The sequence below is a fragment of the Peromyscus maniculatus genome, chromosome 2 (assembly GCF_049852395.1).
Source record: "Peromyscus maniculatus bairdii isolate BWxNUB_F1_BW_parent chromosome 2, HU_Pman_BW_mat_3.1, whole genome shotgun sequence".
NCBI classification, from domain to species: domain Eukaryota; kingdom Metazoa; phylum Chordata; class Mammalia; order Rodentia; family Cricetidae; genus Peromyscus; species Peromyscus maniculatus.
The window spans coordinates 128,404,756-128,415,220 of record NC_134853.1 but is presented as its reverse complement, the minus strand read 5'-3'; the positions used below and the strand labels follow the sequence as shown (position 1 = coordinate 128,415,220).

The 10,465-nt window shown below is 53.9% G+C and overlaps 1 protein-coding gene across 2 annotated transcripts; it reads left to right on the top strand.

Annotated features, from left to right (window-relative positions):
* Window positions 1–1,341: 1,341 nt before the first annotated feature.
* On the top strand, window positions 1,342–10,081 carry Dmrtb1 (DMRT like family B with proline rich C-terminal 1). Of its 2 annotated transcripts, XM_076564663.1 has the most exons (5): window positions 1,342–1,361; window positions 3,224–3,852; window positions 6,276–6,481; window positions 7,695–7,908; window positions 9,265–10,081. In XM_076564663.1, exons 1-5 carry the CDS (start codon window positions 1,357–1,359, stop codon window positions 9,327–9,329), a joined length of 1,119 nt encoding a protein of 372 aa, XP_076420778.1. In that variant the 5' UTR covers window positions 1,342–1,356; the 3' UTR covers window positions 9,330–10,081. The 2 variants fall into 2 exon arrangements, with proteins under 2 accessions (XP_076420778.1, XP_006977780.4); XM_006977718.4 differs by lacking the exon at window positions 1,342–1,361 and having other exon boundaries at window positions 3,150–3,852.
* The last annotated feature ends 384 nt before the right edge of the window (window positions 10,082–10,465 follow it).

Genomic DNA, 10,465 nt, shown 5'->3' with positions numbered 1-10,465 from the left:
CAAACAAGCAAAGATTGTTCTGAACTCTTTTTCAGCTCTCCAGGGTCTAATGCGCTTAAAGAGGTAACAACTTCTCCCCCCAGAGTGGTGCCATCAGGCTCAGGGAAATCCAGGCCGACTCCATCTGGGCATCAGAACAGGGAATGAAAATTACACTGAAGTTAACTAGCTAGCAAGCATAAATATCTCCTTAAAGAGAACTGATTCTGCCCAGAGCTTTCCAGCTTAGGTATTAGTACAGCCCCCCACCATGACATCCCTCAAGAGTGCCGCAGATTTTTATCAAAACAAATTATAAATAATTCAGTGTCCCTGATTGATATTTGTAGCTGGACCTGGCTGTAATCAAAAGCACAGGGGAACTTAAGTGAGCTGGATCTGCCGTTCAGGGCCTAGCTGGGCTACTGAGCTGGCTCCAGGGCAGCCTGAGTCATTTCACCAGTCAAAGAAAGAAGGAAGGAGGGTGGGTGGGGGAGGGGAGGAAGGAAGAGAAAAGAAAAGGTGGGATTATAGTTGGATAACTTGCCGAGCATTCAGGAGCCCTGGTTCCATTCCCTGCACACACAAAACCCCTAGGAAGTCTGGGCCAGCCTTTCCACATTTTGGATTGCTTTACAGAGATAACTAAATTCACGAGAACTAAAACAGTCCACACTCGCCGGGAAGTGGTGGCACATACCTTTAATTAATCCCGGCATTTGGGAGGCCGATCTCTTGTGAGTTCGAGGCCAGCCTGGTTTAAAAAGTGAGTTCCAGGACAGCTAGGGCTACACAGAGAAAGCCTGTCTCGAAAACAAACAAAAACAGTCCAGACTCTCACATCAGGAGGCTCTGGCCACTTAAGGCCAGGTCTCCCCGACCTGGGTCAGGGACTTACCAGGTTCACTGGCTCAGCCACGGCCACCACATCAGACAAAGTCGCGCTTCTCTGGGGCGCGCTGAGTTTCCGCACCAGTGAGCGGTCTCCGGGGTAGATCTTCTCAAAGTAGACAGGTCTTTGAAGTGGTGGTTGTAAAAGACAGTGATCTTGCGGCTTCGGTATTTCCACCTTCCAGAACACGGAGGATGCCGAGAGCGCTGTGATGGAGGTGAACTGGAAGCGTGCAGACCGGCGGGACATTGAAGCCGCCCTTGCGGGCAAGTTGTCTGAGCACCGATCCCACGGCCAGGGACCTCTGCCCGGAACCTGAGCTCTTTTTCACAGGGTCACAGCAGTGCGTTCTCCAGAGGGCCAGTGGGCAGAGGCTGCCCAGATCCCAGAGGGATTTCTGCTGAGGTTCCAGACTACAGCAGTCGGAGTCAGGATGGCCGCTGCGGACCGAAGCTGGCACGGATCCTACCGATAATGCCGCGCACATGGAGTAAGAGTTCTGGCTCTGCCGGGCAGCGGTGGCGCAAGCCTCTAATCCCAGCACTCGGGAGGCAGAGCCAGGCGGATCTCTGTGAGTTTGAGGTCAGCCTGGTCTACATGAGCGAGATCCAGGACAAGCATCAAAACTACACGGAGAAACTGTCTCGAAAAAGCCAAAAAAAAAAAAAAAAAAAAAAAACGAGTTCTAGCTCAGGAAATTTAAGACTTTGGGGGAGCTTCAGGGAATCTGCACTGTGTAGTGACATACATTCCCACTTTTGTGGTTAGGTTCTGATCTTGTCAACACAGCCAATCTGCTTCTGACGCTCTGAGTTGGCCTGGTTACCATTTTTTGGGGAAAAAAATGAGCCAAAGTCAGGGTGTAGTGGCACATGCCTTTAATCCCATGACTCTGTAGGCAGAGTCCTATGTGAGTTCAAGACCAACCTGGTCTACATAGTGAATTCTTAGACAGCCAGAGCTGTATGGTGAGAACCTGTCTCAAACAAAGAAACAAATAAATGCTAAGGTCTTTTTTGTTTTGTTTTTTAAATGACTGATTGTGTGGGTTTGGGTTATTAGAGATTTTAAAATTTTTTTTAAATTTTATTTTGTGTGTTTTGCTGGTTTTTGTTTTTTGGGTGGGATGATTATGCTGCAAGGTTGGCACTGCCCTTCTCTGAGAGCGAATGGACTTGAACCATTCTTTGTCACAAGCCAAACAGACTGTCAGACTGTGGCTCCTTGTAATATCTGTAGTCTCTGGGTGTAGATGCCATCCTGGAGGTGCGAGCCACCCCAGGCTAGGTCTGCACACACCTTGCTGTGTGCTCCACCCTGGATCAGCAGGTGTCTCAGAAAGATGTTTATTTATATCATCCCCTTTCCTGAAAGCAGTATGCATGCTCCATCAACGTGTTTGCAGTGGCTAAGGATTCTGGTAAGTAGTTTGTCTTCATAAAGATGATTACAAGACCATGTAAAACAGGAAACACACACTCACACCAAACCCAAAAATTCACACTAGCTCCAGAATATCTTGTTTCTTTTACTTTAGGTTTTTTGTTTGTTTGTTTTGTTTTGTTTTTTGGACAGATTTTCTTTGTGAAACAGTCCTGCTGTCCTGGAACTCGCTTTGTAGACCAGGCTGGCCTCGGACTCACAGAGATCCACCTGCCTCTGCCTCCCGAGTGCTGGGATTAAAGGCGTGCGGCATGTGCCACCACTGCCCGACTACTTTAGAACATTATTAAGCACACATTTTTCAGATACGAGTCTTGACACTAACAGGACTCAAAACCTCAGAATTTCTGTAAGGGCATGCCTGTAAGCAACCACCACACTACACTAAGCTCCGAAGAATATTCTGAAAGAATGGCGGCTCCTTTTCCTACAGAGGAGAGAGATGAGGGCAGACGCAGCAGCTTCGGGGAAGAGAAACATTGCCTCCTCTGGAACTTTCCTATGGAATGGGTCTACTATAACACCTGTGTTTCTCACGAGTTTTAAAACTCTGGACCGTTGAGCAGTGCGCCTTTTTTCAAAAAAAAAAAAAAAAAAAATTCAAACTGTTTTCCGGTTACAATTTGGCGGGAACAGAAAATTTGAAAATGCAAGCACCGAAGACTTCAAATAACCCACATGACATCATACATACAATAAGTATTCCATGTTTAATTTTTTCAGTACCCCACTCTCCAACACACAGAAATACTGCAACTTTTGCACCCCCCCAAAAAAGAGGGGAAAATGCAAGAGCCCCATTGCAGTTCCGGGGACACTCTGCGAGCGGTTTTGTTACAAGTGTATCCAAATGTCCCAGCACCAGGGACTTGTGGGGCACCGCTCATCCCTGCTTCACTTGCTCTGCAGCTTCCGGAGGTGGTGGCTGTGTCTGGAAGCGGAGCTTGCCAAGCTGGACGACAAGATGCTTCGCACCCCCAAGTGCTCACGGTGCCGGAACCATGGCTACCTGGTGCCAGTCAAGGGCCATGCGGGCAAGTGCCGCTGGAAGCAGTGCATCTGCGACAAGTGCTACCTGATCACCGAGCGCCAGAAGATCATGGCTGCCCAGAAGGTGCTCAAGACGCAAGGGGCCGAGGAGCAGGCGGCGACCGCGGGCACGCAGGGGCCCCAGCTGCCTCCTGGGGCTCCAGTGGCGGCCCCCGCTGCCGCCACCGCTGCCGCCTCCTCGAGCTCCAGCCTTTGCCCACTGCCCAGGGTGGCTCCGGGAGGCGCAGGGCCAGGCACCGTGGCCACCTGCTTCCTCGAGAGGCCCCCGCAGGCCTGCAGCCCAGGCCCGAGCGCCTTCCAGCTGGTCCCAGGCGGCCGCCCGGGCCCCAGCACCTTCCAGCCTGCTCTGGGGAGCCCGGGGGGACCGCACGACCGTCCCTCCGCGTGGCTGTCCCCCGCCAGCCCGCAGCCGCCCAGGCCCGAGTCCTGCGGCCCCGAGCAGCGCCTGCCGGTGCGGCCCGCGCCCCGACTGCCGTTCACCGACTACGGTAAGCCCGGCCTCGTGCAGCCGACGACGGTTCCTGGGGCCTGCGTCGGGCCTGCAGCCTCGGGCTCCAAGCTGGCGTCCCAGACGGGTGTCGGGGTGGGGAAGGCGCCCTCCCCAGGTAACCCCAGACAGGGATCGGGGTGGGTGGCTGCCGGTGGCCATGGGCAAAGGCTGGTGGGTGGGAGAGAGTGGACGGGGCAGGGGTGGGGGGGTGTGAGATGCAGTCGTCTTGCCCTTTGTACTTTTGCAAGCAAAAATGGCAGCGGGGCTGCTTGGGCTGCGGCGCCGTCTTGTGGCCCCTCTGGGGAAGGCAGGCAGGGCCTCCCGCGCCGGCGGCTCATCCCCTCCCCCTCCGCCCAAGCCGCCCTCCTGCGCCTGCGTGCACCCCCGCCTGCCATTTTTTTCTCCCCGCCGAGACGCTTTTTGAATTTGCTCTCTGGACTGCGCCTGCGCACCCTGCTCTCGCCTGGCGGAGCCCCGAAGCTGCTCCCAACCGCTGTGTCTGGCCCAGTGCACCTGCGCTCACTGTTTCTGTCTCACCGGATGTGGGTGGGCATGAAGCCTTTCTGCAACTAGGCCGAAGGGGATGGTTGGTTCCCCAAGATGTTGCGGCTTTTTGTCTCGCCTCACTCTGTGCGTAAATTACATTGTTTCCTATGCCGCCTTGCTTTCACGTTTAAAGTACGATTTTTTTCCCCCTTTTTCTTCCTTTCTTTTCTTTTTTCTTTTGGTTTTTCAAGACAGGGTTTCTCTGTGTAGCTTTGCACCTTTCCTGGAACTCGCTTTCTAGACCAGGCTGGCCTCGAACTCACAGAGATCCGCCTGCCTCTGCCTCCCGAGTGCTGGGATTAAAGGCGTGCGCCACCACCGCCCGGCTCGGCTCTTTTTTCTTTTTAATAATTGATTTGTAGTGCATTGGTGTTTTGCCCGCGTGTATGTCTGTGTGAGGGTGCCGGATCCCCTGGAACTAGAATTACAGACAGTTGGGAGCTGCCATGTGGGTGCTGGGAATTGAGCCTGGGTCCTCTGGAAGAGCAGCCAGTGCTCTTAACCGCTGAGCCATCTCTCCAGGCTCTAAAGTGCGATTTCAAGTAATGGAGGTTTTGAGGCCCTTGGAAAATGCCCCTTGAGATGTAGACGTGGTTTTGGCAACTCCCCATGACAGTGTCTCAAAGGCTGAGTCAGCAAGCTGCTCATGTACAACCTTAGACAAGGCTCTTTCAGTGCCAGACTTTCAGAAATCTGTGAGCCAAAGTAAGTCATCCCTTCTTTAAACTGCCCTGAGTATTGGCCACAGTGGCTAATACACCTTCCTTGCCTTCTGGAATCCTGTCCTTGCGGGAAGGATAATGCTCTTCAAAGAATCCTGCTAATCAATGTAGAGAGGTCTGGTGACTGGTGAGTCAGCTGTGCCCCAGCATCTGCAAAGGTCTTTGGATGGAGGAAAGAACAAAGGAGTGTGGCCAAGTAGTCAAGGGCGGTGAGGTTGAAAATGAGCAGGAGGGATGCTGTTCCGGTGACTGCAGTGGGAACCGCCCGGGATGTCTGGCCACATCACACGACAGGAACAGAACTTGAGTGAGGACCACCACCCAGAGACTTAGACCCTCCGCTTGGTGCACCAGCACTGTGGAACACTGAGCCTGCTGCCAGAGTCAATTGTCACTCACTCCCCAACACCATGCCACACCAAGGAGGGAACTGAGAATTTCACTGCTCACTTCGGCACAGGTGTGCCAGAACTCACCCTAAAAGATGAGGGTCGCTGTTAGTGTTGGGTGGCAGTTACTGTAGACTCCTCTAAGTGGTCAAGGTGCTGAGGAGAGGTGACCGTTGAAGGTTAGATGGGACACTGTATCACTTCCACTGGGTCCCAGGGAATAGCAAGCTTTGTATCGCTGTCTCCCGGGTCACAGCAAGACTGACGTACCTGACTGAAGAAGTCTCACATTACACTAAGAACCTCAGGAAGGGGTGGGCATAACTTGGTTGTTGTACTCACTAATTCACGGCGCCTACTACCTGCTTAAGATTAGGTTCGTGAGGAACCCCCCCCCCCTTCTGAGGATCTGGAGGCAATTGCTAGTTGCTGAGCAAGGGGGAGACACTTTATATTCAGTAGGGTGGCCTCCCACGTTGTTCCTGTAGGCACCCCTCGTCAGTCTTGCTGGTTCACACACAAGCACAGAGACAATGAAGTAGGAAGGGGAAAAATGACCCCAGCTTCAGCGGGAATGAGAGGTCGAGGGATGAGCATGATCACAATGCGTTGTGTATATGCGTACAGAAGTATAATGGAACCCAGGGTGGGGTGGGATGTGAGACTCCCATCAGTCGGTTATGTCCGTTTGTCCTGCCCCGGGAGACAGCAATGATCCCTCGGGTCTGTGTTCTTAACAGTTCTCTCATTCTTTGTCTTCCCAGGGCATCCTCTGAGATTCAGCTCTGATCATGTCGGGGGGGCTGGGTACCCCGAGAGAGAGCCTTTCCAGCAGTGCCCTGCCTGCGTCCCCATGCCATCCTACCAGCCCTTCCCACCGGAGGGCCAGGATGCGTCCTCGGCTCTGGGGATCCCTCAACAAAGAAGCTTCCGTCATGTCTCCTGCAGCCCCTACCATGGAGGCAGCTTGGTAAGTCAGAGCCCAGCTCCTTTCCGAGTTGATCCTCATCCCAGCTGCCCCCACCACTCTTCCCGGTCCTCGGTCCCCGAGAGCCAGCTGTCACGAGGGCGGGTCTCTAAGTGTGCACGCACAGGCGGGTCTGCACCTCCAGGCCTGAGCTGTGATGTCCGTTCCTTAAAGTTGGAGGCCAAAAGGCACTGGGAGCCCCAGGGGTGACCATGAACTTTGGCTCATGCAAGACAGCTGCTAGAAAGGCCTTTATTCTGCTGAGCACCAACGCCGCAGGTCTCGTGAATGAGACTTGGCATTCGGGACACTGGTTGGTATGGCTTCCGGGATGCCCTGCCTCAAGCCCAGGTGCTTTTTTCTGCTATCCCAGAGTGTGTCTCAGAGACAGAAAAAACCTGGCTCTTGACTCTCATGGCACCATTTACTGCCCAGCCTGAAAGATGTGGGTGCTCCCTTTGCCCCCATTACAGCCCAGGAGAGCAGAGGTCACCAACCTGCAGACAAAGAGAGGCGGGGGCCAAGTGAAACCAGCAGCACCCCGTCTGCTCACACGGAAGCCTGGACTGGGCACCCAGGGCAGGGCTCTGACCGACGACAGGTCTACCAGACACTTTTGTTAAGGATGCGATTCCAGTCCGTGTTTGGGGCTGAGCTGTCACACTGGCCCCAGGCAGAAGCTGTGTTCCAAGGAGAGACTTGGAATTAGAATGCTGACAATCCCCTTCCCCCCATCCCCATCCCCCCCCCCACATCTGGATCAAACCTAAGAGCCAGCAGATGATGCTCACTCATGTGCTGCCGCCCTCGCACAGGCTTGACACACACCCAGTGACATCCCCTTGTCCCTGCCTACTCTGTGCTTCTGTGTGCGCCTCCTCTAGTCCCCTCTCCCCAAGAGTGCCCAGCCCCTGGAGTTGGGCAGACCTAGGGAGCAATTCTCCTTCCTCCAAGCCCCACACCCTGGGGAGCTCTGGTCTCCAAAGTCCCTTCGGGAAGGTCCCCAGACTCAGCTAAGATATGGCTGCATTCCCGCTTGCCTTCATTCCTGTAGCAGGTGTTTGCCGACCACCGCTGTCCCAAGCGCCCTGTACACAGCAGGGTCTCTGCCCCCATGGGAACTCCCCCGCCCCATTAGAGAAATAAAAGATGTGGTTGATCAGCCCGCCTGGCTCACTGTCTCCCTCTCTGTCCCTCCTTCCGTGTGTCCACGCAGGTGTCAGAACCAGCCCGGGACCTCCAGCCAACCTACTGCTCACCACCACCGCCTCCGCTGCCGCCTCCACCCCCGCAGCCACCCCAGCAGTCCAACTTCCTCCCGTCGGGCTATCTCTCTGCTCTCCACTTGCTGGCCCCGCCGCCACCGCCGCCATCTCCCCCGACTTTCTCACTGACCATCCTGTATGACACAGACAAGGAGGAGGATACCAGTAAGAGAGCAGCGTCTCCAGCTCCGATGAGCTGGGAAGACTGTGAGGAGGGGTGTGTGTGTGTGTGGAGAGGGCTCTTGGGCTGAGCGCTGTCCGTCACCCTCCCATGGTCTGTAACCGCGCCGGGGAGGTTGTAAGGAGCTCACCGACTAGGCTAGCGTGGCTGCAGGGAGCTGGGAGACCACTGTCCCCACCCTCCTGGCCGGCATGCCTCCCGGGGCTCCCAGGGAGCACAGGCAGGTTCTTCTCATGCTGGAAGGCACGCACTTCAGCAACGGAGCTGTCTTCCCCAGCCCTTTCTTCCTTTTTTAAACTCAATTTTAAAAACTCAGCTCTTTTTCGTGTATGTGTGACTGAGGGTCGGGGACCGCTCTGTGCCTGCGAGCTAAGTCATCTCGCTGTCACACCACCTCTATTTGATTTTTGTTTGTTTGTTTTTTGAGGGCCCTTTTGGCTTTGATGTTTCTTTTTATTTTCTTTTTAGATTTTTTTTTTTAAATGTGTGTGTACAAATATGTATGTTTGCCGCATGTGTGCAGATGCCTGTAGAGGCCAGAAGAGGGCAGCGGGTCCCCTGGAGCTGGACTTACAGGCAGTTAGTGGTCCAACACAGATAGATAGAAGCTAGGGACTGAACTCAGGTCATCCACAAGAGAAGCAAAGGCTGCTAACCCGTGAGCCGCCTCTCCAGCCCGGTCTCAAGCTTTCTGAGGCTTTAGTCCTTTCAGTCTTCTGGGCCTCCTGCAATTTGGGAAAAGTTGGCAAATTCAAAAAGCTCTTTAATATAAATATCAAAACTGTCCAAGGAACAGGCAAAGTCTGGTGCTATCCAGTTTTACCGAAAAGGGCAGTGGAGCCCACGGCACACCTGCCGTGTGGCTGGTGTAGCATGGTTTGAAGCTCGCTGGCTGGTAGCCTGAGCACACACTTCGGTCTTGTCTGTACTGACTACGTGACCTTGGGCAAACTCATGCTGTCTGTGGCGCTTCAGGTCCAGCACCTGCCAAAGCGGCCAGATAGCGGTCTCTGTCTCGTGAGACTCTTCGGAGGGTGAACTGCAGCCAGAAGCCAGCAGGACATTCAGGAAATTAGCTGCCCCTTATGTTCACCGATCGTCTGTGACCGAGGGCAAGTGGAGATTCAGAGCTGGGAGAAACCAGCCAGGAAGAGCCAGGCTGGCTGGGGGACTCAGGGCTGTTCCGTGTGGCCAGGGCCAGAAGCCAGTCTCTTGCCTAGCAAATGAAAGCAGAGTCACCCTCCACAGGAGCCCGGGGACAAGAGAAGGCCCTGGAGAACGTGTGCATCCCAGGACTGGTGACTCAGCCTCTTTCTTATGTCTTTCTTTGTCCTTTACAGATGATCAGGATGCGAGGGCGCTCACCGAGCCCAGCCAGCACTCTTCCCAGGAGCAGTCCAACTAAGCTGCTGGCTACCGGCAGGCCACGGGCGGGGAGGGGCATATTTGGCAGCAATTATTTTTTTCACCTTTGTTCATGTTCTATATCTAGGAAGGATATTGATAGATGTAAAATGGCAGCTAATTCTGATTTCACGATAGGAGGACAAATGTGGTTTCCAAGGGTCTCTGGACTGTGTGTGTGTGTGTGTGTGTGTGTGTGTGTGTGTGTGTGTGTGTGTGTGTTAAAGTGGTGTATGAAGGGAGAGAGTGTCCGGGTGGGGCAGGGCCTTTGAAGAATGGAGCCTGGTGAAACACAAGGTTAGGAATGAATTTAACCATCCTGGGCCATGCCACTCATGAAATTCACCTCTACAGGTGGCCTCTGATTTCCCCAGGGCTCGCGCGGGACAGAAGGCACCATCCATTTCAGCCTTCTGCCCCCTTTGCCCGATCCCCAGGGCCGGGTACCACAAACACTAAAGCTCCCAGCCTAGGCAGGGCTGGTGCCAGGGACCGGGATGTTGACAGCAGGTCTGCAGCACCCCATCTTTGCCCCTGGTCCTTGTCCAGTCAGGGACCGTCCTGACAACGGGGCCACTTCACTTCTCCGTGACGCTTAAGCATCTATAGGCATCCTTTCTCATTGAAAAATTTCTAGTTTTCGTGTTGGATGTTTTTATGGTAGGGAACTCACAGGCACTGAAGCAGTTCTCAGAGCATAAATTTGTTCTCTGAGGACAGTTGAGCATTGAATAAAGTGAGCATTAGAAAGCATTGTGGAAGACGTCTCTGTAATTCTCGCAAAAGGCTGTTGGGCAAGCGCCTGGATGGGGAGCTTGGGGCTCCTGGGTTCAAGGGTCGGTAGTGCTGAGGCAAATCTCCCTGGCCTGCCTCTCCTGCCCCTGCCCTTAGGAGTCAAGTGGGATGATCTGAGGCAGGAAGCTCCACTTCTCTATTCTCACTAAGTGCCCCAGGATGGCCCCAAACTTGGGAGCCTCCAGCCTCAGCCTCCCCACTACCGTCATGATGTTAAGCAGGGAGAGTTTAAGGAATAGATGCAAACGCTTTTGAAATGTCTAGGGTATCTTCCCCAACTCCGGCTCCTTCTGTGGTCTCTGCAGAGGAACATGGTTTTTAGAAACAGAACTTGATCCTATT